The 27479-nt window shown below is 40.6% G+C and overlaps 1 protein-coding gene across 1 annotated transcript in view; it reads left to right on the top strand.

Annotated features, from left to right (window-relative positions):
• Positions 1-27479, top strand: part of PRKG1 (protein kinase cGMP-dependent 1) — a 1334778-nt gene that overhangs the window by 967615 nt on the left and 339684 nt on the right. The window contains exon 5 of the mRNA XM_027840670.1: positions 15322-15385. Coding sequence (XP_027696471.1) covers positions 15322-15385 — 64 coding nt within the window. The remainder of the gene's footprint in view (positions 1-15321; positions 15386-27479) is intronic.

Below are 27479 nucleotides of genomic sequence, written 5' to 3'. Positions count from 1 at the left end.
ACACACACACACACACACACACACACACACACACACACACACACACATAACCAGACCTCTTTCCACTAAAATGTGTGACCTTGAGCCCATCCTTTTCCTACTCTGTGCCTCAGTTTCCTCAATGGTCAAAATGAGAGGATAGCCTAGACAACCCTCAGCATCTCTCCCAGATCTAAATGTCAATGATTCTAAAATGAACACGTGGCCCCCAGGGAGAAGTGATGAGCATCTGGCACTGAAGTGCCACATTCTGACCGTGGATGCATCTCAACAAAAACTACCATATTCTGCCCCTGAACCTTAGGTGTACATATGTTTTCAGGTCTGTCTATTTGTCTTTTCAAAGCCCATATTATTCATCAAGGAACATGGGAAGCGGCCAGTTATTGCCAGCAAGGAAGGCTCAATTTTGCTGCTGCCTGAGGTCAAGGTCATTTCATCTCCTTCTCTTGACGGCTGATAATAGATTAGTAGAAAGGAAGTCAGGTACCATCAGAATTAGCAACCTGATTCTGGACCAAAAGCCGTGCCAGCACATTGGGATTCAGGGTCGAGCTGGGGAAAACCTTGTGGGTAAACACAGGATTCTCAGGAGATGGGGAGCAAAATGGGGCTGAGAAGGAAATGAACACTATGGTGGTCCTAGGTCAGGAAAGGACCGCAAATAATAGGGTCAGGTCGTTTTGTTTAGGCTCCTACCTCCAGAAAGATGCCATATAGAATGAGAATCAACTCGATTTGGCAGGCATGTATCAAGTACCTACCACGTATCAGATAATGTGAAATGATTAGGGTTAAAGTTCATGCCTCAGTCTTAAGTTGCTCTCACATCCCCTACCCATCTAGCTCTTCTTCCTTCTCAGGGAAAGTCAGCTTTGTGCAATGAATATAGGGTTGGGTTTAGGAGCTTAATAACCCGCATGCAAATCCTGACTCAGCTATTGACTACCTATGTAATATGGAGCTTGATCTCTTGGCGCCTCAGTTTATTCCTCTGTCAAATGAAGAGGTTGGTCTAGATGGCCTCTAAGGTCCCTTCCGACTCTAACTCTGTGATCCTAATATCCTGACTTCTAAGGTCCTTTTCAGATTCAGATCTACATCGTTCATCCTCTAAGACAGTCCAGAAGGAGAAGTATTATCCTGTCAGTGAAGGAGTCTGCAAGTCTGCCACAGGACGCAGAATATCTGGGAACAGTGGAGACTCATTTGCCTTCTCCTCCCCCCAGCATCCTCATACCTCCTTCTCCATGGTGTTTACATGAACTAGATTCACTTTGGAGCTACTCTAGTTAAACTTTTAGCTTATCATTCCCTGTCTGAATCCAGTCTTCTGGCTCCCACCTCTAACCTCTGATTCAGCCTGGGCACTCTGCCTAGAATAGGACCTTTCCTCATCTGAGCCTCACCATTTCTGTACTTCCTGCACTGTTCAGCCCACATGGAGCCATCTTTGTGAAGTCTCCTCCAGTTAATGTCTTCAGATGACCTTGCCTTTCCTTCTTTAGGTGCATGTTATTTCCCTAACTAAATTTTAAGCTTCCTAAAGGCAGTGACTGATTTTGTTCTTGGTTTATATCCCCAGATCCTCCCATAATACTTTGCACATCAGATAAGACATTTGTCCCTTACAGATATTAGATTGCTCATCAGACAGAAGGCAGCCATTAGGCTCAAGATACAGCAGCCATTCCATTGGTTCAGACCTCAAGAAGCCAGGATGCTTTCCACCTGTGGTGGAATAGAAGCAGAGAGCTCTGCTGGAAGGTAGTCATTTAGCAGCAGCCCGGTTCACTGATCTCCAACTGGATGCATCCTCTACTAAGGCAGGCTAAAAACACACAAAGATTTTTTCATACTGGGCAATTTTCGTTCATGTCATTTTTGCTGTTCAATCGTTTTGCTCATATCTGACTCTTCATGACCCTTTTTGGGTTTTTTCTTGGCAAAGATACTGGAGTGGTTTGCCATTTCCTTCTCCAGCTCATTTTATAGATGAGAAACAGAGTTAAGTGACTTGCCCATGGTTACACAGCTAATAAGTGTCTGAGGTCAGATTTGAACTCAAGTCTTCCTGACTACAGGCTCGACTCCCTCTCCACTGTGCCACCTACATGCCCCATTTTTGTTTATATCTTTCTATAAAAAACAGAATCCCCCTTCAACAAACACCTTACTTATCATGTTGTATCTGCTAGAAATTAAAAAAGCAAATTAATTTACTTAATTTTGATATAGTTCATGGCTGAGGAGCAGATGAAAATAAAGGCATACAGGTGTCATTTTATAACCATAATTTGTTTTAGTAGAATTCAAGTAGATCATATAATCATATGTAAAATTTACCCATCATGATTTCATATTGAAATGTACTCAAATATATCACAATCTTATGAGCACCATGGGATTATTTATATGCCCTTCCCTAAACAATAAGAGTTCAAGTCAATGCAAAGAAAGAAAAAAAGGAAAGGAGGGAGGAAGGAGGGAGGAAAGGAGGGATGTAAGGAAATAAAAAGGGAAAGAAGGAAGAAATTAATAAGAGAAAGAAGCCCAAGAGAACTTGGCAGAGTCAGGATGCCTGACAACCATCAGTGGAAATAATGGAGACAATTCAACAAGTATTTATTAAGTCTCTACTTTTTGCAAGAATTTTGTTCGATCATGGAAATTCAAAGACAAAAATGAATGAGTCCTTGTGCTCTAAGAGTTTGTATGGCCACAGGGGAAGAAGAGAGCAGTGAATCTAACCTGTACTTGCATAAATAATACTTTGATGGATCTGTGATCTCATCAGCACGGCTATGTCTTCCAGCAGTACTGATCATAGGGTTGTAGATGTGGACTAGGAAGGGACCCAAGAAGTCATCTAGTCCACCTTCATCATTTTATAGATAAAGAAACTGAGGCATAGAGCAGTTAAATGACTTACCCAAGCTACCTGAGTTTAAGTAAGAGAGTCAGGATTGAAACCCGTTTCCAAATCCACCACTCTTTCCATAACAACACAACTACATGGATGTGTATCTATGTGTGGATCATTGCTTACCCTTCACTATCAATAAACAAATAAATAAATACAATTTAGGCTGAGGATGGAAAGATCTCTACCACATGGTGGGAATCATAAGTAGCATCTCTTTTTTTTTAAAGTAATCAGCCCTCCCAGTTATTATCCGAATAGAAACCTAATTCAGCAAGCATTTACTAATCACTTACTATATTTAAGACTAGGTGCTAAGCACTGGGGATAAAGAGACAAAGACAAATAACCTCTTCCCCTCAAGGAAATTGCATCCTGCTCAGTGGATGCCACAGGTATCCAGCTGAAGAAAGCCAGGAATTCTAAGAGGATGGGGTGAGAAGGGAATGTATTCTAGGCATAAGGGACTACCAGTGCAAAAGTACATGGATGAGACATGGAATTAATGGTTCTAATGAATTGTGGTTCAATGGCTAAAAACTGCTACTTTTAGATGGGGAACCCATGTAGTCAAGAATGGAGGTTTTTAACCTACAGACTATGACCTTTTAAAATACAGAGGACTGTATTATAGTATAATTGGGTCTCATTGACTAGCTATTGTGGCTGGTCCATTATGCAAGAAAAAAAGGTAGTACAACATGTGCAGTTGAATATGACTTGATCTGAAAGTGAAAGGTAAATTACATGAAAATTAAAAACCTGGGTCTGCTACTTACTACAGGTATGACTTTGTACCTTCGAGGAAGCATGGCACGTGGTTATAATGTTGGATTTGGGGTTAAGATGATTCAAATTCAGTCTCACCTCAAGCACTTGTACCTATGGCATCTCTCTGAGTCTCAGGTTTTCTGCTTCTAAATCTAGGATACTATGTACAACTAGCAAGCAATTATGTGGTACCTGCTTTATGCTAGGCTCTGGGCACATAAGTTCAAAGAATGAAACAATCCCTACTCTCAAAGAGCTTCCTTCCTAGTAGGGAGCAAACCCTCCTCTCCAGTCATTAACTTTCCTAGCTATAAAATGAGAAGATTGGAATATCTGAGCTCTGAGATCCATCCCCAGCTGGAAACTCTCAGGTTTTACATTTTGTTGATGATTTTATAGTTGGATCATTCAGATCCTGGCTCTCAGTGACTGCTCATGTACAAGAGTCAATGTGACTCATTATAGTGAATGAGATTTTTAGATGCTGAAAATTTCTAAAAGAGTGAAACACATTCTTGTGAATAGACATGTAAGAGAGTCTTGTCTGCTGTCTCTTCCAATTTTGTAATTATCATATTTTCTTTTAAAAAATTCTGAATGTGCAATAACAGTGGGGGAAAGAAAGGCATCTGTGGTAGAACATTATGAGTTATGATATGGGAAAAATAAAAATGCATTCATTATTTACCTACTAATAGGAAATGATCAAAAGCGACCTGTGTTTTTTCAACCAACAATGAATTAATTATAAAATACTGCTTCTGTTTCATGTATATTAATGATCAGTCAGCTTCAAGAATGAAATTTATTCCTAGGTGTATCCATATCAATTTCATCCTTATTTTCTTAGTTAACTGCATAAAAATTCCCAACTTGGAAGAGCCAGTGAGTTAGCATGTAATATCCAGCTAATCTGATACTGTTTTCCACTAAGATATCAAAGGAAGTGATGATCCTTTAATTTCTGACCCTTCCAAAGTGTATGTTTTGTTTTTGTGAAAAAATGCCTTAATTCAAATGAACCATTCAATTTATATCTGGAAATTTCAAGCACAATTCCTATCCAATTTACCCAAGGGAATGGGAGAAAAGGAGATGGAAAGAAAGTATTTTTTTAATCAAAAGGGTCTTCAAATAATACTTCACTTGCACATGGGGTTCATCTTAAGTTAAAATCCAAGACTGGCTAAGTCTCTAGGCATTTTAGAAAATGGATTCCCCAAATAAGAGCTTATCTGAAGATCATTAGGCAATAAATGAATGAATTAATGGATGGATGAATGGATGGATGAAAAGCATTTATTAATTACTTAGTATTTTCCAAAGATAATGTAAAGAGCTCATCCAGAGGTAATGAGGTATAAATGAAAAGGTACTGAAATTAAAGGACCTGAATTTGACCTGTTTTTTTTTTCCATTTATTACCTTGTGACCTTGGGAGAGTCACTTAACTTTTGGGGGGCTTCAGCTTCTTGCCTCTAAGGTCCCTTCCATCTCTAAACCGATTTATCTAGTTTCTTTTCATCTATATGCAAATTATACCATTACCAACTCAGATTTCTCCTGGCCTCCAGTCCTATAACCCTAGCTATCTGTGCTCATTGGATGTCCCACTATCACTTCAAGTGAAAAATCTAGAACCACACTCAACTTCTCTGCCCTGCCTTCCCTTCCCAACTAGCACATGTCTTGAGTGTTGCCACCATTTTTTCATCCTTTCAGTTATATAAGACTTTGGAGTCATCCTCACAGCAAGACTCACTTTCCTCATCTGTTGAATAAGAGAATTGGATTACAGTGTCTCAAAGGTCACTTCTAGTCCTAAATGTCCTACTACAATGAAAACCCATTGCCTCTGTGATCTGACCATGGCCATGTGCCATCTAAGAATTTTTTCAATGACTTGGTTGAAGATATAGATGGTATGCTCATCAAGTGTGCAGATGGCCAGTGAAGGGGCCATAGGTAAACATACTGTATAACAGTTGGGACCAAAAACAAAGATCTTGGATAGTTAGAGTATCGGGTTGAATCTAAAAAAAGGGGTTCAATAAAATCTAATAGGAATAAATATGAAGTTTTATATCTAGGGTAGTAAAACCATTTTCACTAGTACAATATGGAGGCGGCATGGACAGTCAGGAGTATGTGAAAAAAAGACCAGAGACTTTAGGGGTTCTAAGATGAATGTGATACAAAAATGTGATGTGGCAGTCAAGAAAAAAAAAATCAACAATTTCACATATAAATTCTCTTTCTTATTTTTCTTGGACATTTTAATATTTGTGTTTGGTGGTTATTGTTCTCAATGAAAAGAGAAAAAAAAAGAATGAAAACAAATGCAATCTCAGGCTACATGGAAAGAGGGATAGTATCGAGAACTCTGATGGTAATAGTCCTGCCAGGTTCTGTCCTGGTCAGGGCATATCTGGACTATGGTGTTCAATCATCAATGACATATCTTGAGAAGGGCACTGAGAAGTTGGAGAGGATAAAAGCAATGGCAATTCAGATGCTGAAGGAATTAGAGTCCATGCCCAAAGGAAATCAGTGAAAGAAACCAGAGATATTTAGCCTCAAGAAGAGAGGACTTAGAGATAGGATACTGTGTCTCACTTCAAGTACTCGAATGGCTTTCATGTAGAAGAAAGATTAAATTTGCTGTGATTAGCTGTAGGGTACAAAACCCAAATCAATAGATGTTGATTCTAGAAAGGGAGATTTCAAAAGAAGCATGGCCATATTTGATCTGCTCCAGGTTTATGGATCCACTCCTTTTATGATGCTATCTTAGTAAATACCTTTGCTTTGATCTAATTGTGTCCACTGGATGACTGTTATGGGGAGGTTCACTAGTGGGGACTTATAAGTGATACTTTTAGGATTTTACACCCATAGACTAACCTTAGAACCTATACAAGAAGTCACATTGTTGGGGAGCCAATCTTCAAATATGTAAGTTCAAGTTTGACTTCAGAGGAATAAGTGCCAGAGAGTGAGCCACATAGCTGAGAATTATTTATGAATATGAATAGTTAAGAAGTATCCAAATGTGGAATGAACTTGCTAGGGAAGTAATAGGTTGCTTCTCATGTGGAGTCTTCAAGAAATGGTCAAATTACTGATTAGGTATGTTGTATTAGGGATTTTATCCAGGTTTGGGATATATTAATTGGCCTCTGGACTTTGTTCCAACATTGAAATTCTGAGATTCTCTAATTTATCATATGAGCACCTATTTCACTTTCTACTTGGAGTATAGCATCATAGATCTAAATCTGGGAGGCAACTTAGAGGTCAACAAAGCCAGTCCCTTCATTTTACAGGTAAGGAAATTGAGGCCCAGGGAAGCTAAGTCCGAGGGTCCCACATCTAATAAAGAGCAGAGCTAACGTTGTCCCGGAATCCTTTGATTCTCAATCCCATGCTTTGGCATGATCGCATGCTCACCATCTGGGAAGAGATTCACTGGAAGTAATGGCAGACCTAGAACACCATAGGAAGGTCAAGAACCTTCCCAAGAAGGGCCATCTAAAGGTCATTGTTTTGCAGATATAGAGACACATGTGAGCATGAGTCCAGAAAGTAGATCTGAAATTGGGAAGTGGACATAAAAGGCAGAAGAAGATTTGGGATTTGACAACCATAAGAAAAGGTAGGAAACAAGTCCATGATTGCACATCTAGAAAGAATCTAAGACACCACTGAGCCCAATCCCAATTTTTGTTGCATTATCAAATGTGTTGTTGAATCCTGGAGATGGAATCAGGAGACCTAGATGTGAGAATCTATCAGGTGTCTTCTAGCTCAAAAAGTGAAGACTTTTAAATCCCTCCTTTCTGTGGCCAGAATAGTTCCAGAATAGGTGGAAGAGATGAGCTTGCAGAGAACACTCAGTAAGCCAAGTGAGAAGTCTTCTTGGAGAGGAGGAAGGGATGTGAAGGACGCAGACAGCTCCTTTAGACCACATCCAAGGGTGATCTCCCTGGAGCCATTAAATATTTATTTCATTAACTCTCCTTTGATCTTCTGAAATTAGAGATAATTTGATTGCTGCTCCAAGGCCTGGCTGGGTCAGGTCTCATTTTGTTGCTTCAGACAAGAGTCTGTTGAAAGATGAACAGAGCAGAGAATGGGAGGAAGAAGAATCCTTAGACTCTGAGGGAGTTGTGGAGTGTGAAAATGATGAGTTTTAGGGGTGATTCCAGAAAGGGAACCATGTGTCCATTATATTTCCCTATATCCATTTAACTAGATGGTCAGAAATAACTTTAGTTCTGCTTTTGAAGCAGCCAGTACAAAGAAGGAGACTTTGAAAGCTCTCCATGCGTAATGTTCTCAATAAATGGCCCTGATAAGCAAGACTGGACTAACTTGGGGAAAGTATTTCCTTCCTATTTCATTTCACATCTTAAAGGGCTAGCACTAACTCCCTACTTCCAAGCATCTCTAGGAGTGAGCAGCAGTGTATGTTCAGAAATTAAGGTGGTACAAATGGAAAAGCTGATTATTTTTAAAGTACTTCAGGCATAATATATAAAAAGAAATGTATGTTAAAAGAAAAGAAAAAAAGTCATGAACAAATACCAACCGTTCCATAACTACTGGACTTTAATAGCCCAGAGTATCAAAAGAATTTGCTCTCAAGCCCACCACTGCTACCTTGGCAAATCACTGCCTTGATCTGAGTCTCCGTTTTCTCCTCCATAAAATGAGGAGGTTGGGCTAGGTCAGAGGTGCAGCCTTGAGGCCACATGTGACCTTCGAGGTCCTTGGGTGAGGCCTTTTGACTGAGTCCTTTTACTAAAGGAATTTGTTCTGTAAAGTTGGATTCAGTCAAAGGGCTGCACTTGAAGACCTAGAGGGCCACATGTGACCTCGAGGCCACAGGTTTCTCACCCCTGGCCTAGATAATCTTTCAGGTCCCTTCCTACTATAAGCCTCTGATTCTGTGAGTAAGATTCTCTCACTCAGAACCTCCCCAGATAAAGGTTGGTGGAGCTGGAGAAACACAGAGGTATCTTTGCCACCTTGTGGCTGGTAGGTATGAAAGATGTCAGAAAAATAATTCTAATGATTATTAGAGCTATCTAAAAGATAAAGAGCTTCCTGGGAAAAAAGCCTCCTTCTCAGAAGAGCTCTTCCTGTCAGTTTCATTGTGGACAGAATTTCATTTCCAGGGCTGTGTTGGGCTGGATGGCCAGAGAGGTTTCTCCCAGATGTGAGCTAGCATTGGACGGTTGAATTCTGGCTGGGACATCAGAATGGGTCAAGGCCATGCTGACCCTGATGAAGTCACCTTCTTTATTCCTCCAGGGGAGCCAGCAAGTTATCATTTTCTTTAGTTGCAACTTCTGATTTATTCCCATCCCATTGTTTTTTGGAACTAAGTCAACAGACATTTTATTGAGCTGTCTACCAATTGATTGTTCTCTCTGGGGATCTCTTGTGGCACTTTGTAGCTATTATTCACTCTTTAGAGACTCTTTTGCACAATTTGTATCCGTTTATCTCCTTTAGGACCTCAGGAATACAGGGTTTAGGCTGGAAGGAGCCTTGGGGAGCATCTAGGCTCCTCTGCTTATTTTGCATTTGAGGAAATTGAGGCTAAGTCCAAGGGTCCCACAGCTAACGAAGAGCAGAGCTAACATTGTCCCGGGATCCTTTGATTCCCAATCCCATGCTTTGGCATGATCGCATGCTCACCATCTGGGAAGAGATTCATTGTAAGTAATGGAAGACCTAGAACACCATAGGAAGGTCAAGAACCTTCCCAAGAAGGGCCATCTAAAGGTCATTGTTTTGCAGACAGAGACACATGTGAGCATGAGTTCAGAAAGTAGATCTGAAATTGGGAGGTGGAAGTAAAAGGCAGAAGAAGATTTGGGATTTGATGACCATAAGAAAAGGTAGGAAACAAGTCCATGATTGCACATCTAGAAAGAGTCTAAGACGCCACTGAATGAATGGATGAAGTGACTTGCCCAAATTCATTTGGGAAAAAATAAAGTAGAGCTAGGATTTTAAACTGACTTGCCAAGACTTCCAAATCTTCTTCCTTCTTTTTATTCTTACCCCTATTCATTTTTCTTCCTTCTTCATTTCTTCTTCTGCATTTCCCCCTTTTCCTTCTTTCTTCTCTTTCTTTGATCTCATGGCAGGTCAGCAAGCCCATTTGGAGGGGGTGGTGTTTAAGTATGAATACTCCTTATAAATCTCATCTTACCATATTTCCAGATATGTTTGTATATCTAGATCTTTAGATATTAGAATTATTCATAGGTATTATATTCTCAAATTATAGAAGTCATGTTTATAAGTGTACCTGGTTAATGAATTAGAAATTCCCCTGCAAGTCTATGCACTTGCTAGTTTTCTTGCTCTCGAGGAAGGTTATTTTTCTTCATCTGACACTGCCAGCAGATTAGCTACTTAGTAAAAAGAAAGCGAGAGCTGTTGGCTAGACAGGGGAGTCTCTTGAGTTACAAGACCTTTTTTCAATGTATATTGGTAACAGTCTGATGGAAGATTCAGGTTGTTGTTTTTCAGTTGTTCTTCAGTTATATCTGACTCTCTGTGACCCCATTTGTTGTTTGTTTGTTTTTTTCTTTTTTGGATACTGGAGCAAATTGCCATTTCCTTCTCCAATTCATTTTACAGATGAGGAAACTGAGGCAAATGGTTAAGTGATTTGCCCAGAGTCACACAGCTAGTAAGAGTGACAAAACATATTGAACTCAGGTCTTCCTGACTCCAGGCTGAGGACTTATCCATTGCACCACCAAGCTACCCTAGCTAGCCATAAACTTGACTATTCTTTCTCAGATCCTCCCTCTCCAAAGACATGTCACGAGAATGAAGTTTTGCCTCGTCCAATTTGCCAGGAATGTGGGTGAGGTGTTTGGGAAGTTTTGGATGCAAGTCTAAGAAAACTGAATTTTATTTGGTAATAAAAATGCTTGTCCTTTTTCAAGCATTCTAAAGTTGTAAAAAGTACTTTTTTCTTTTTAATTTTTTACAATAACCTTGTGAAGTAGGGAGTGCATGTATCATTATTTTAGTGGCTATCTATTAAAGGATTTGGGTCAGGGGAGTGACTCAATCCAAATGGTGCTGTGGGAAGATTAATCTCTCCGGGGTATGCAGGATAGGATCCATAAAAACTGAGGGCAGAAAGACCCATTAAGAGATTATTGCAATAGAATAGGAGTGAGAGTCACAGTTAGGTTGACAATGTGAAAGGTCACAGTAAAACTCAGATTTCCAGCGAATATATCTAGAAGGGCAGCAAGAGAAATGGTCAAGAATGCCAAAGAGAAAATGCTTCATCTAGTTTCACACTGAACCAGAAGTCAGAAGGCTTCAAATGCTCAGGGCAGAGTTTCCACAGTGGAGGAAGCTAGCAATATAAGTAAATGTTGTGAAGCCTCAGGGCTTTCTGGGTAGAGATGGGAAAGTGGGGCCTGTACCCAGTGTGATCTCATAGGACCATAGAGCTATGGGTGCTCTGAGTGGTCACTGTCCAGAGGGTCCAGTATCTAATCTATTCTCATAGGACTTAAAGACTTAGGTCCTTTGAATAGCAGTAGTGCAAGAGCTAACTATAGTACCTGGGACCTGAAATAAGCATGATCTAGGCCAGGGCATGGCAGGTAGCATCAAGAAACAGAGCTCCTCCCTGTCCCATCCCCGACCTGTAGGTCATTTCACATGGAGATAGGCTGGGGCATTGCAAACATCAGAACCTGGTTACAATATTTCAAGAAATTATAAAAGAAAACTTTCCAGAAACATTGGAACGGAGGCCTAAAGCAGAATAGAGAATCCACTGACCACATTCTGGGAGGAACCCCAAATTTAAAACACTCTAGAATGTTATAATCCCAAATCAGAACTCTACAAAAGTGAGACACTAGTAACACTTACTGTCTCCAGTGGTCACTTCAGAGAGGCTGGCTTCCTGGCCTTGTGTGAGGTACCCACCCCGATGGATCCTGGAAACATCCAAGCGGAAAGAACTCCAAATACCATCACAGTCATCTGCTAGTAACTTTTCTCCATTTCTTTAATTTTCTCATCATGCTTCTGTGATAAAGTGAGAATGTTGGAGAAAGGGTTCTAATTAAGAACATTTATTAATCAAGTACATTAAGTTGATAGCAAATGCTGCTCGATATTTCAAGGCACTATTAAAAGTCTGCTTAATGTTTTTGGTTTCATTTCTCATATGATGAGATCCAATAAATATCACTTTTATTTTGGGTAATCTAGCATACTGGTAAATAAATAAATAAGATGGATCTCATTGTTCATGCTATGGACCAAAGGGAAGAGTTATCTGAATAATAGAAATGACCCCATCTTGTGTGGAATCCAGTTACACTGAAATGAAGAAAATGCTGCATTAAGTCAGTGTTTTCAACGAATCTCCCCAGAGACACACTGGGACCCAGATTCCTCTTGTATCTCAAAGGGGAAAAGGGAATTTGAATATAACTCATTAAAGAAACCAGAAGGGGACAGATTTTCAATCCCTTTAAATCATTGCAACAACTCTCTTGATTTCTGTCTCTGACTGAGCTGGGAACCATCCACTGTTGAAATCCATCACTTTTTGAAAATTAAAATCTGCCTCCCCATCAGATGGAAAGAATGAATCTGATGGCAGGCATGGCCCTGGTGAACTATGGCATTATGGAGAAACAAAACAAAACAAAACAAAACAGAACATGAAGCTCTGTTAATAGGTTATAATGTTATACACTAGAGTGCTATACACTTTGGTAGCCACATAAAAGAAGATTTGGGGATTTCAGACCAAAACAAGAGGCATCTGTTTTCATTAGGTGTATCTTGGCACATGCCTAACCAGAAATTTCTTATGAGTCTGAAAGCAGAGTTGTGACATATTGGAGTTCTAGCTTATTAAAACCTCAAAATGTACTGAAATCAAGAGTTTTGGCTTTGATTGGAGAGGCAGTGTGGTGGAGGAATGCTGGACTTGGAGTCAAAAAGACCCTGGGCTCAGTGCCCAGAATTCTCAATTAAAAGCAGTGGGAGGATAGACAAAGCACTTTGGGTCTCTCAGTCTGTTACCTCATCTACAAAATGGCAGCAATAGCTACGGGAGCTCCCTCTCAGGTTTGAGATGAGGATCAAGTGAGACAGTGAGGATAAGGTGCATCGCAAACATTTAAGTGCTCTCTATATGCCATGGGGCAGCTAGATGGCACAGTGGATAGAGCACTGGGCTTTGAATCAGGGAGACTTATTTTCATGAATTCAAATCTGGCCTCAGATACTTACTAGCTGTGTGACCCTGGGCAAGTCATTTAACCCTGTCAACCTCAGTTTCCTCATGTGTAAAATGAGCTGGAGGAGGAAATGGCAAACCACTCCAGTATCTTTGCCAAGAAAACCCCAAATGAGGTCATGAAGAGTCAGACACAACCGAAAATAACTGAATAACAACAGGTCAGTTATCAAAGAAGTCAAAATTTGGTATCCCCTCCCCCCCACACACAGCTGCCATATCTTTCCATTTGACTACTGAGTCAAGTGATCCTGGTGTTTTTAGGCTTTTTTAATTCACCCATCCTGTGAATACATTGGTTAAAATGGAGATGTCACAGAGTTAAAGTTGCAAAGGACTTGTCTCATTTTATGGATGAGGAAACTGAGGTCCAGGAAAGTGACTTGCCCAAGATCACACAGGGAGGAAAGGGCACAGGTCCTCTGGCCACAGATGAATATTCTTTCCCCTGTACCACATGACTTCTCCAATATGTAAGCATCATTCATAGAGTTGGTGTCTTTCCCTCCATTCATATTCCATTTTTGGCATCAACAGCTTTTTTTTTAAATAGGTCATATTGAATATAAAAATAATAATAATAGTAACAGTAACAACTGTAATAAATTGTATTGAAGCAACTAAATCATGTTTGAATACTTCTAAAATAGTGATAATGATAGGGATTGGACCCATGATTGAATTGGTATAGAAAACTTCCGGTTAAGGAAAGTCTCTACCATTGCAGTCATAACCTTCTTTTCTGCTTCTTAGATAGCTTCCTGGCAGAGTGAGAGATTAATTGATTTGCCCAGGGTCATGAAGCCAGTGTGTAGAATTTGAACTCAGGTCTTTTTTTTTTGCTAACTTTCTATCCACTAAGCCCCATGGCCTATGTAAAATAATAAATACAACGAATAATGATGTTGAAAATTATAATAGAAAGACTTTGGGGACAAAAGAGTTCAAGTAGCTCATAGTTTCATAAGCGCTTTTAGGTTTGGAAAATGCTCTCCTCCAACCAAAACTTTTAGATCAATTAGTCAATCAATACATATTTCTTAAGTGCCTACTATGTGCCAGGTACTATGCAAAGTGCTGGAAATAACAACAACAAAAACAAGCCTCTTGATTTCTGTCTCTGTCTGAGCTGTGTACCACCACTACTGAAATCTACCACCTTTTGAAAATTAAAACCTGCTCGCTTTCCCTCCCTGCTCTCAAGAAGCTTACAGTCTAATGTGGAAGACAGCATGTAAACAATTATATACAAATTAAGCTCTATACAGGATAAATTAGAAATAATCTATAGAGTTGAGATACTGGGATCAAGAGGGGTTAGGAAAAGGCTTCCTGTAAGAACTCTTACTTTTGCTAGCCTTTGAAGGAAGCTTGGCCATTCAGGAGGTGGAAATGAGGAGGGAGAACATTCCAGACATGGTGGACAACAAGCAGACATGATGTCCCAAGTCAGGATATAGAGTGTGTTGTTGGAGGAACAAGTAGGCCAATGTCCCTGGATCCCAGAGTACAGAGGGGTGGTGGAAGGTGGAAGAAGGTTGGAAAGGCTGGGGGGTGGCAGGGAATGAAAGGCTTTGAATGCCACATGGAGGGCTTATATTTGATACTGGAGGAGATAGTCCCTAGAGTTTATTAAGTAGGGTGCAGGGACACCACGGTTAGACCTGCACTTCAGGAAGATTCTTTTGTGGAGTCTGAATGCAGATCAAAGCATACTGTTTTTCACTTTCTTTTTTTGTTATTTTTTTCCCTCTTGGTCTGTGTCTTCTTTCACAACATGACTAATATGGAACTACTTTGCATGATTGCACATGTATCACCTATATCAAATTGCCTACCATCTCAGGGTAAGGAAGGTGAGAGAAAAAGTGAGAAAATTTGAAACTCAAAGTTTAAAAAGAAATGTTAAAAATTGCCTTTATATGTAAATGGGAAACAATAAAAAAATTTAAAAGGCAGATTCCTTGGATAGCTGAGCAGAGGATGGGCCAGAGTTGGACAAGACTTGTGGCAGGCAGTCCAACAAAGAGGCTATTGCAATGATCCAGGTATGAGGTGATGAGACCCGGCCCCAGGAAGACAGCGACGTTAGAAAACAGAAGAGGGCATATAAGGAAGGTGTTAGGAAGGCGGAGAACAGAATTATTATGTTCATTGTACAGAGGAGAAAACTGAATTTGCCTCCCATGGATTTCAAGGAAGAATATGCAAAAGTAGCTTATTTGTCTTTCTTTCTTCAAATGTACTATTCTTTCTTTTTCCAAAACTGAGAGGAGTGTGGCTATTGACCATTGCCTTCCTTTTTATCTTCCAGTGTTCCTACCTTCCAGAGCCTCCCTGAAGAGATCCTAAGCAAGTTGGCTGATGTTCTGGAAGAGGTAAGGTTCTGAACCCTTGCACTTTCCCAGATCCAGTTCAGCCCACAGGGCTCTATTCTTACTGAACTCTTGGAGGGAAGGAGCTTTGCCTGACTGGGAATAGACCTTTGGTTTTGCTTGGAAAGTTTTAACTCTAGTCCCACTGTTTTCTTCAAATGAAAATAACTCTGAGGCCATCCAAGGTTTGTGTGTGGTTAGGTAATTCCGCCGGCTTAATTAAGAACCAAGCAGGGGGGACTTGCCTTTCAAAAAATGCCATGTTACTGACATGAGTTTCATAGTTTTTCATAGATTGCTTTGGTCCTTTGAGCTCTGAATGATGGAACATGAGATTGCAAGGTGTGAGACCAAAAGGAAAATAATTCATCTAAGTATGCGTGCCTGCCTATAGAGAAATGCAGTCGTACCATTATTGTCATTTCACCTTCTGTAGAGTAAGAGAGATTACACTTGTTCCTCTTGGTATCAGAATGGCGGAGCTGGCCACAAGGAAATAGGCATTTCAGAGAAGCTCATTGAGGCTTGATCTCTGACAAAAAAAAACCTGACAGTTGGAGAATAGAAGAGAGTAGGCTATATTAAGAGAAAGTGAGATCTTCCTCCCTGGAGGGTTTTAAGCAGAGACTGGATAACCACTTGGGCCAACTAGGTGGCACAGTGGATACATTGTTGGCCCTGGAGTCAGGAAGACTCATTTTTATGAGTTCAAATCTGGCCTCAGAAACTTACTAGCTATATGACCCTGGGCAAGTCAGTGAACTCCATTTGCCTCAATTTCCTCATCTGTAAAATGAGCTGGAGAAGAAAATGGCAAAGCGCTCCATTAGCTTTGCCAAGAAAACCTCCAGTGGGTCATGAAGGTTGGAATTGACTGAAATGGCTTGGCAGCAACAAGAATGACTACTTAGACTTTGTGTTAATGGGGGGATTCGGGGTCAGGCAGATATTGTCTTAGATGGTGGCCTCTGAGGGCCCTTCCGGCTGTGAGATCCTATGGTTCTGTGAAGCATGGAAAGGAAAGCCACCAGAAGATGCTATGGCTCCTTTGTCCAGGCTCGGAAGGGACGTTGGTAGAGGAAGTGTGTATGAGTATAGGCATGAGATATCTTCACCAAGAGACCGAGGGAGAACTAAGGGACATTCGTCAGCCCCCTTCTGATGGTCTCAGATCTACATTCAAAGTGCTGCCTCGATGGGTTCCATTCAATTCAACAAGCCTCCTTCATGCATACAGAACTACCTCGAAAGTGGGAAACAGGCTGGAGACTGGCCTCTGACGCATATTTGACCTAGATCAAATTTCTTAACCCTTCCATGCTCTAGGGCAGAGGTGTCAAACACACCAGTCTCCTGGGCCAGGAAATGCTGCCCACAGTGCTCCAGATTGTGGCAGAAGCAGATTCAAATGTAACTGAAAAATATTGATAAAAATATCAGAAAACAGATACTATTAACATGGGGTTTGAGATTTCTAAGGCAATGAATGTATGGACCTCAGGGATCCTTAGGTATGGCTTGATAGCCCTTGTTTGTGTGTGAATTTGACCTCACCCCTCTAGGCAAGTCTCCAAGACTAGAAATCACTGAGAAGGTGTTGACTTGCACGGGTGAGACTCTCAGAACCCGGGAGTTCCTTTTATTAAAGAAGTCCCAGATCTGGTCCCTTTACCTATCTATGTGGCAGACAAACAGAGGAGACAAAAGACAGTTTCTGCCCTCAGGGAGTTTGTGTCCTACTGAGTTAGTCAATGAGTATTTATGAAGCACCCATTAGGTGCTACATAGTTGGAAATAAGATGCACACATAAGTAAGTATAAAATATATACAAAAATATATGCAAAATCATTAGAATGGTAAAACATTACAAAATGGACAATCTGAAAAGGCTTCTTGTAGGAGACATCACTTAAATGGATCTTTTAAAGAAGGGAGGGCACCAGAGGCAGAGAGGAGAATTACCATTTAACTGCATGCAAAGGCTTGGACATAGCAAGTAGAACATTGAGCATGGGAACATGAAGAGGCTGGTTTAGCTGAATGGAGAGTGTTTGAGCAAGGAAATAGTTCAGACTGAACTTTTTTTTTGCCTTTATTGTTTTTAAGCATCGAACTGTGGAGTTTGGTCACAGAAAATATCACTTGTTGAGAGTATTTCATTGTGAGTGCTACTAAACAGGCTGATTTGTATTACTTTCATAGGCAGATGGAAGGCCTGGGAATGACTAGGCTAAGCTCCATTGCAGTAAAGTCTCTGGTCAAGTAAACCAAAAATTGTGAGGGAACCACATAGGGGTGAGGTCATGAGGGGTCAGGTCACTAGACTGGCTTGGGAAACAGAGACCTCAGTCTAGAGGTGAAACAGATGCCGTGAACAATGAATTCAAAATCGGTTTGATAAGCCAGAGTTGAGATCATGCGAAGCCTTATCAGGCAAGGTAATAGGAGTATTCAGGCGCAGAACCCCAACAAAGAGAGTTTGAGGGGCTCCTATTTACCTGCCATCCCTGGTGGAATCTCCTCCTTGCCCAAGCCATGATTTCAAGGCAAAGCTGTCTACTTAGTATGCTAGCCTTATAAGAATCATGACTGTGGAACTTACAGGAATATGATCTTTATTTTTCCTAAGGTTACATTAGGACTTTAAAGTCAGAAGCAGAAAGCCTATCAGTGCTACTGAGACCAACTTTCAAATGTAATAGATAAAGAAATAGAGGCTCAGAAAGATTAAGTAACTTGTCCAGGGCCACAAAGGAAACACAAGGCAGGCAGATCTGGGATCTGAATCCACATCTTCTGACTCCAAGTATGATGCTTTTTCTCCCATACCTTCAGAGGATCAGTTACTTAGACTGCTTTCAAACAATCATTTTTTTTTAATAAAGTTGAAACCATTTCATTGTCTCTTGCAAAGGCTGAACCTCCTCTACAACCTCCAACAAAAAATCAACCAAAAGCCCAAGTTTCTTATCATAAATTCCCATTCTGTAACTTATTTTGGTTCTTCCACCATCCCACAATTCGCTTGTCTAGCCTTTCTTAGTCTCATGTGTGATCACAGCTTGCTGTGCATCGACTTGGAACCTCACAAGTCAAATATTCCAGAGGAAAGAAAATTGCCCGAGTGTTTTCTATAAGACTTCGCCCTTCTACCTGGGATGTTTGTTAATACAATTTTGCTTCTCAACACCATTCTTTTGCTTTCTCTGTTAAACACCCAGGAGGCTGTGAAATGCCTATGTTTGCATCCAGTTGCAGCAAACTGTAAATCTATCTGGCCAGGAAATGAAGGCCCTGTAGGAGCCTTGGTTCCTTTGATGAATGTGGAGATAAGTGTCACAGTGGAGAAAAAAAAAAAGCCACAGCTCAGAATTCTACAAATCAGCCCAAGGAAAGACCATGCCTCTATGCTTGATGCTGACAACCCTTCCCCTAATCAGAAGATTTCTTCGTTTAGGGGTGAATTGCAGAAACCGCCATGCTTACTGCACCAAGATCAACTGCATGTGGAAGCTCTAATTAAATATCCATGCATTTGTTTTCAGAACCAAAAATGGGAAAGGGAAATAGACCAAGCAGAAACTGCACAAATAAATATATTTTGCCAGATATTAAATTGCCCAATGTGAGGTTAATGAGCAATCGGTATGAGAAATGGGGCTTTGCTATTTGTCTAAAAGAAGAGGCAGTAAGAAGATGAGGTATGATAATTCTGGAAGAACAAAAGCAACATTAAGGGCCCATGATGGTAATGGTGATGGTCTTTGCATGATAATAGACCTTTCTTCTTTAAAAAAAATGTAAAAAGGCAATGAGAGGGAGGGAGGAAAGGAGAGGAGAAGAGAGAGAGGGGAAGAGAGAGAGGGGAAGAGAGAGACAGAGGGAGAGAGAGAGAGAGAGAGAGAGAGAGAGAGAGAGAGATTATTCATCCAGACAAACTCCTATTATCTCCAAGTCTTCACCACGGACTCCTTTCTGTATGCCTCCAAACATCCTCAGGCCCTCCCAGTCATCCATATTCTATGTAAGAGAAACATCTTCCTGGCAAGTGTTTACAGGATGCATTGGAAGGGCAAGAGAGCAGAGGTGGACACTTCCATTAGGAGGCTGCTCTAATAGTCTTGAAGCCTTTCTTGATTGGTCAGGTGGTTAACATCTCCAATGCCTTTTAAATTACTTTGTATTTATTGCTAATATGAACAGTGCTATAACTAACTATTCACTCTGTAGTAGGGCAAATTCAGTGGTGCCGAGTGAAATACCATATTCCCTGGCTGGGTACAGTCATGCCCAGAATGAAGGTGCCCATTCCCTCAGGAGTCTAAGCCCAGATCCTATAACTTAAGCAATGATCTTTGCCTCATATAACTCCCAGACAAGGTAAAGAGATGAAGTGGCTGGTAGAGTAGACTAGGAAGGTGGGCCATGGGAGACAGGATAAAATGCTGGGTGTGGCATCCCAAAGTTGGTCAAGGAAGCAGGGTAGGCATGCTTGAAGAAAATGAAGGTGACCGGAAGTGTACCCTCTCCCCAACCCTTGATACACATGTAAATTCCCTGTGGCAGAATCTTAGTCACTCCACACTGGTTCTCTCTACGTATTAGGAAGGTGGTGGAGGGGAAAAGATGGAATGTGAAAGAGATGGTGAAGAGCTGAGATTGACAAAACTTGGTTGTTATTCACCCTTTGTTTTCAAAGAGGACCAGTGACATTAGGAGTGATATCCTGACTTGGGTATGAATTCAATTCAGGTGAGGCAAATTTACACAAAGTCACCAGCCTTACTCTCTCTTCCTGAGCCCTCAAAGTTCAAGGGCAGGGCAAAAGTCAAGACAACTGTCGATGGCCCAGGATGCAGTGGATGACCTTGGTGTCTTGATGCCTGACCAAGCTCAAAGTACTCCACAGTACCTGCCTCAGTTGCCTTTATGGCCATTGGAGCAAATTATTCTCATCTGCTCATTCTGCTGGAGAAAAGTCTTCACACGCTTGGGGTAGATATCCCCTTAACTCACCAACAGGTCTGAGCCCCTTTGGTTACCCTCAGCCTGGTTTAGCCCATGTGCTGAGATGGTTTGTTGTACATGCTGTAGCTTGTGATCTCAGATCCCAGATCTGCCTGCCTTGTGTTTCCTTTATGGCCTTGGACAAGTTACTTAATCTTTCTGAGCCTCAGTTTCCTTATTTGTTATATTTGAAAGTTCATCTCAGTGGTACTGATAGGTCTTCTACCTCTGACTTTAAAAACCATGATGTAAGTGAGAGTTGTCTGAAGGTGGACACTAAAGGTGAATAAGCTGCCCTGAAAAGACTCAGTAAGTCTTCACACCAGAGGTGTTAATCCACCCTGAATAGCCCATGCATCCCCAAAGGAGGCTTTCATTCTGGCCCCTCCTGGCTTTGGCAGACCAAGTCGGAGAGTACTATGAGGCTGTTGTAGCCTGCCTGATGACTTCTGCTGTCCTGGGCTCTAGCAAGACCTGGTGATGAATATGTGGAAGAGGTAAAGAGATGGTGCCAAGTTTACAAGCATAGGAGTTAATAACAGGAGATTAATAGGTAGTAATAGATTTGGGGATGGCAGAATATATTTTAATTATTGAAATGAATTGATGAAACTGTAAATGATCATGGAAAGATATATGTAAATTATTTTATTTATTGAAAGTGACTATAACTCATTATGAAATAAGTTTAAGTGGTATTGAACTCAATGGAGGAAGCTAGGTGGAGCAGTAGATGGAGTGCTGGACCTGGAATTAGGAAGACCTGAGTTTGAATCCTGTCATAGACTCTTAGAAGCTGTGTGACTCTAGGCAAGCCATTCTGCGTCTCAGACTCCTTATCTGTAAAATGGAAAGGACTGACTCAGTGCCCTCTAAGGGCCCTTCTAGCCCCAAATGTGTGCTCCTATAATCAAGACAACAAAATGTTTAATTTTTAAATTACATTTTTAAAAGTGGGATTACCTCCCCTGGCAGATTGGGCGTTCTCAAGGCCTTATGAAGAGTGTATAGAGGTTGATTAGAGCTCCTTTAGCTGAGATCATATTTTAAGAAAAGGTAAATGTTTCTGAACCTTGTCTCTGAACATTTTGAAGAGTACTTCATCCTCAAATCATCCTGTGTTCTAGCAGTATTACTTGAGACGGTCGGAAAGTGTGCTTGGAGTCTTTGAACTGACCATTTGTTTTATGGGTGACTGAATTCCTAGTGAGACCATGAATACTTGAAATTTATTCTCAGTGAAGAAGGCAGAGGATACATTCTTGGGTGGCATGGGTAGTTTTACTGTGGAATTAATTTATTTTAAAATAAATTTTATTGGATTTTATAATATACGATATAAGATATAAAAGAATAAAAAAGGGAAAAATGTTTAGCAAACACAATTTAAAAAATCCCTGACATCTATAGTTTCCCACACTTTAATCCTCCTGCTGTTACAAAGAATAGAGGAAGGTGCCTTGTCATCTCATCTCTCTTTGGGGGGCGGGGTCAGGTTTGGTCATTAACATTTCCCAGCATTCAGTCGCATTGTTCATTGTTTTCACCGGCATCTTCTTCTTGTTGTGTCCATTGTTCTCCTACTTTTATTTGCTTTACTCTCTGTCAGTTCATCCGTCTTCCCATCTTCTCTGTATTCAGCATGCTAGTCATTTCTTATAACAATATAATATTCCGTTACATTCACATTCCACAATTAGTTTGGCTATTCTCCAACTGATAGGAATTTGCTTATTTTCTGTTCTTTACTACCACACACATACAAAAGTGTTACCATCAATACTTTGTTATATATGGCTCTTTTGTGTGTGTGTGTGTGTGTGTGTGTGTGTGTGTGTGTGTGTGTGGCAATTGGGGTTAAGTGACTTGCCCAGAGTCACACAGCTAGTGAGTGTTATGTGTCTGAGGCCGGATTTGAACTCAGGTCCACCTGACTCCAGGGCCAGTGCTCTATCCACTGCGCCACCCGGCTGCCCCCTCCTTTCTTTTTTAACATGAAACTCCTTGAGGAAGAAGCCCAGAAGTAGAATCTCTGGGTCAAAGGGTAGGAAAATTTCAATCACTTTGCTGTGATTATTGTTCAATTGTTTCAGTCATGCTCAGTCTTTGTGATCCCATTTGGGATTTTTTTGGGCAAAGATATTGGAATGGTTTACCACTCCCTTCTCTAGATCATTTTACAGATGAGAAAACAGAGACAAACAAGGTTAAGTGACTTGCCCAGGGTCACACAGCTAGTGTCTGAGGCCAGATTTGAACTCAGGAGGAGGAGTCTCCCTGGCTCTAGGCCTGACACTCTATCCATTGCACCACCTTGCTGCCCTAGTCACTTTCTTTACATAATTCCAAATTGCTTCCAAAATGCTTGGGTCAATTTATAGCTTCACCAACTTTGCATTAATGTGTCAGTATTTCCTCTCCAATACTGATTATTCACTTTTTATCATCTCTGTCAATTTCCTGGTTGTTGAGTGAAACCTTTGAGATGTTTTAACTTCCACATCTTTAATAATTTCAATTTGGAAGTTCTTTCATATGGTTGTTAAGGGTTTGCAACTCCTTTGAGAACTTTTATTCATATGCTTTGACTACTCCTGTACTGAGAAAAGGCTTTTGGTTTTATTATTGTGAGATGCCTATGTATCATGGATGTCAGACACTTATCAGGGATACATAATTTACAGACCAAGATAGCCACTTCACTTTTCATTCTAGTTACTTTTATTTTGTTCCTGAAGTTTTTGTTTCATTTCATGTAATTACAATGATTCATTTTATCTGCTGTAATCGCCTCTCTTCTCTGTTTAAGAACTTATCCCCCAGTTGTGTTAGTAGGAGGGAGAGACAAACACACACACACACACACAGACAGAGAGACAGAGCGTGACAGAGACAGAGAGAAGAGAGAGAGAGAGAGAGAGAGAGAGAGAGAGAGAGAGAGAGAATAGGAGGGGTAGCCACAACAAACTGGTATAGAGGGCTGCACTTGAAATCAAAAGAATTGATTCAAATCTTGCCTCAGAAACTTACTAGCTGTATAGATTTGGGTAGGACACTTATCCTCATCTGTATAATAGAAACAAGGATTTCAGTGAAGTCAAATTAGATACCATCTGTAAAACCCTTTGCAAACTGTAAAATACTATAAAAATGTCATCTATTACTAGCAGTGGCATAGTAATTGTATCTGAAATGTTAAAGACGGTGATTCATAGTTATCAGAGAGCAGGGGTATAGAGCCAGGAATCCTGCATTTATTTCCAATGTGACTTTTGGCTGTGTGGCCCAGAGGAAGTCATTAGTCCCCTGAGCTTCAGGAATCTCCCTGGAACTTATCTATTAACTGATAGCCTTGTAATCTATTTCAGTGGAGGGAGGTTTGCTCTTAGTATCATTTTGTCTAGATCTGTGAATGGTCTGATGCAGGGAACTCCCTGTGGAGAAACTCCCTTAAAGAATTCAGATCAGAAACTGGCCTGTAACTTGAATTCTGAGAGAGCTATAATATTTTATAACATTTATTTTAACATGCACTACTAATTTGTTTGTTTGTCTTACTGTGCAGAGGCCTCAACCAAACTGGCCTTTCTTTCTAAATTGGGCCAGGATTGAGATGCTTGTGGTAGAATGCAAGCCCTTAGGGAAGAAATGGTTTCAATGGAGCTTTTGTATCTCCATGCACATCACAACACATAATAAGCATTTAATAAAGCTTGTTGAATTTAATTGACTTGGACCCAACCCCTCTACTTGTCCAGATATCCCAATTTAACAAAATGTATTTGCATCAATTCACAAGTAACTCCTTAATTCACTCCCTTCTCCTGAGACTCTATCAGAAACACTTAGCAAAGGCATGAAAGTGATGGGTGTGAAATTAAAAGGCAAGGTCTAATTTTCCCATTCTTAATGTCACAATTTAATATACTTTTCCCCTCTTCATGACATTGTGATGAATTCCATCGAGTCACATCACATTGTTTCAACTACTTCTGCTAATCTCCTGCTGGGAAATATTTCTCTGCAATTATCACTTACCAAACAGAATGTAATTGGGTGCTAGGAACAAAGCCTCCCCAAGCCACCCCCCCAAAAAAAATAATACAATGACACCTTTGCAGATACAAAGAAAACAAGAGTAATTTCTTAGAGATCAAAGGAATACGAAGTAACTTGTTCCTGAAAATGAATCTAAGCTCAGCAGCCTGGGTCCTGCCAGGTAATTGTCATAACTGAGGAAATAGGAAAAGATACAGTTTGTTGCAAATTACAGATAGAAGGCAAATTCTGAGGTCAGCCTCACTGAGTGACCAAGAGCCTTCTAACAACCTCATGTTTGCTTTTTATGTCTCCCAGCCAGGTATCTGATATTTATCTTCACCTCTGTAAGTCAAGCAAAGGTTCTGGTGAAAATCTCATTTCTAAAGAAATAAAACAAATTAGAATCACAGCTTTGAGTTTTTGAAATTAGGTAGCCAGGCAGAATCCCTCTTTTTCCAATACAGCCCAGCCTCCAACCCAGCATCGGATTTGATTTTCTCAAAATAAAACATCTCTTTTCATTCCAGCAACCTTCTTAGAAAACTGGGCCCTGCTAAAGTGTCCTTTTCAGTTCCATGCCTTTGTAAGATTGGATTTTGGAGATGGGTGTTATAGTCTAATCATGGACCACTGGACCTACCTCTTAGGGGATTTGTTTATATCTGTTTCTCTAGTAGAGAATGCCATCATTTTATATCAGCATTGGGCTGATAGGGTTTTAAACACGTGAGGTTTCCAAACCCTTGGCTTATAAAGAGGAACAAAAAGAAGAAAGAGAGAGGAAGTGAAATGGGAAAGAAAATGATAGTAGAGAGAAGGTCAGGAGAGGTGGAGGAATAGTCAGTATTTGGGAACTCTGTACAGCTTGATGGCCCAGTAATAAGCAGAGTACGAGTTCCTATTCTGCAGGTGTAAAGACCTCCCTCCCCCATTCTTCAGATGCATGGCATCCAATGTCCAGCCTCAGACACTCACTAGTTGTGTGTCCCTGGGCAGGTCACTTAACTTTTATCTGCTTCAGTTTTCTCATCTGCAAAATGGGGATAGTAATAGCACCTATTTCTCAAGGGTTCTGCGAGGATAAAATGAGTTAATATTTTGAAGTGCTTTCAACTTTCAAGTACTATACTATTGCTAGCTATTATTCTTATTAATGATCAGATTTAAATCAATTCTATTGAAAATCTAAATATGTTTAAAAGCCAAGTTCATGGACTTCAGGTTCAGATCACTTTGATAATTCGTGTCTTCCCTATTGCCACCAGGTCTGCCAATGCTGACTGCATTCTTTGTCTCTTTTAGCAATGAATTCACAAAGACTGCTTCCAGATGCTGACTTCTTCCTCATGCCCACTTGCATTCTAGCTATTAACCTAGATTCAAGGTTGTAAAAGTCCTTGACTAAACTATAAGAGTCCCGCTGAGACACCTTCTCCCCCCACTCTCAAAATGACCTCAAGAAGCTAAGAAAAGGGTGAGAACTCCATGGCATTTGGAGCTAGAAATAACACAATTGGGGCAAAGGGAAAATCTGCTCATGACTTTCCATTCTTTTTAGGTAGGGAAAGCTGATTTCCTTAGGCTACTGGTTATTTGGGCATGACATCTGAAGGAGCAGAGGTCCAGGCATCAACCCATTTCTCCCTTTGTTCAGCTGGAGAGGAAGTTTCTCATGGAGGAGAAAATGAGAAGAATAAAGAGACAGGATTTGTCACTTTGATGATGGGATGATCTCAGGGTCATTGATTTAGAGTTTGAGCTAGGCAGAACCTCAGCACTCAACTGATCTTAATCATCATTTTACAGATGAGGAAACTGAGGCCCAGAGAGCCTAACTGATGCAAAACAAAGATCTTCTCTGTCTGAATTAGTGTCCTCAGACATACACTCCCCACTCTACTCCTTCATATGTTTGTTTTTCAGTCATGTCCAGCTCTTTGTGACGTCATTCAGGGTTTTCTTGGCAAATATACTGGAGTGGTTTGCCGTTTCCTTCTCCAGCTCATTTGACAGATGAAGAACCTAAGGCAAATAAGGTTAAGTGACTTGTTTAAGGTCACACAGCTCTTAAGGGTCTGAAGCCAGATTTGAATTCATAAAGTTGAGTCTTGCTGACTTGAGGCCCAGTACCCTATCCACTGCACCACTTAGCTGACCACTGCTTCTTCATAGGAGTGAGATAATTTTCATGCATACAGACAGAAGGAAGGAATCAGTTCTTCCCTTAAGGAGCTCACATGCTTCTACATAATACTCTACATTTATGGACAGTAATTTACAGACAATGTGTGTAGTGTGTGTGTGTGTGTGTGTGTGTGCGCGCGCGCGTGAGTGCATGCGCACATATGTACTTATTTCTGAACCTGTGACTTTTATTGATAGGGAGCTTCCTGGTGTGAAAACTCTTTACCAACTCATATCATCAACTCTTCTGAGAGGTCAGGTGACTTACCTGGGTTACGCAGTTACCCCATTCTTCCTGACTCCGAAGCCAGCCCTCTATCTGCAATGCCATACTGCCTCTCATATAAAAAATACAGTGTGACTATGTGTGTGAATAAGGCAGCAGTTCTAGTTAATGGCATGCATTAATCATATACTTATTTCCATGTTAACATACATATTGATGTGTATAGTTAGATACATTTTAAATGGTAGACAGTATAGAAACATCAAGGCCTTATATTCAGAAGACCTGCCATCAGAAATCTTGGACCTGACACACAGTAATGGTGTAATCTTGGACAAATTCCTTTGATTACCTTAACATCAAATTCTTTGTCTTGAAAATGGGGCTGAGGACGCCTGTGTGGACTACCATGTGATGCAGTTGTGTGGGAATCACTTTGTAAGCCTTAACCAGCTATACACCTAATAGCTGTCTCTCTCTTTCTCTCTCTCTCTCTGTCTCTCTCTGTCTCTCTCTCTCCCTTTCTCTCTCTCTTTCTCTCTCTCTTTCTCTCTGTCTCTGTCTCTGTCTCTGTCTCTCTCTGTCTCTCTCTCTCTCCCTTTCTCTCTCTCTTTCTCTCTCTCTTTCTCTCTCTCTCT

Source organism: Vombatus ursinus, unplaced genomic scaffold (genome assembly GCF_900497805.2).
Source record: "Vombatus ursinus unplaced genomic scaffold, bare-nosed wombat genome assembly UNPS02014847.1, whole genome shotgun sequence".
NCBI classification, from domain to species: domain Eukaryota; kingdom Metazoa; phylum Chordata; class Mammalia; order Diprotodontia; family Vombatidae; genus Vombatus; species Vombatus ursinus.
This window is presented reverse-complemented; position numbering and strand designations above follow the sequence as displayed.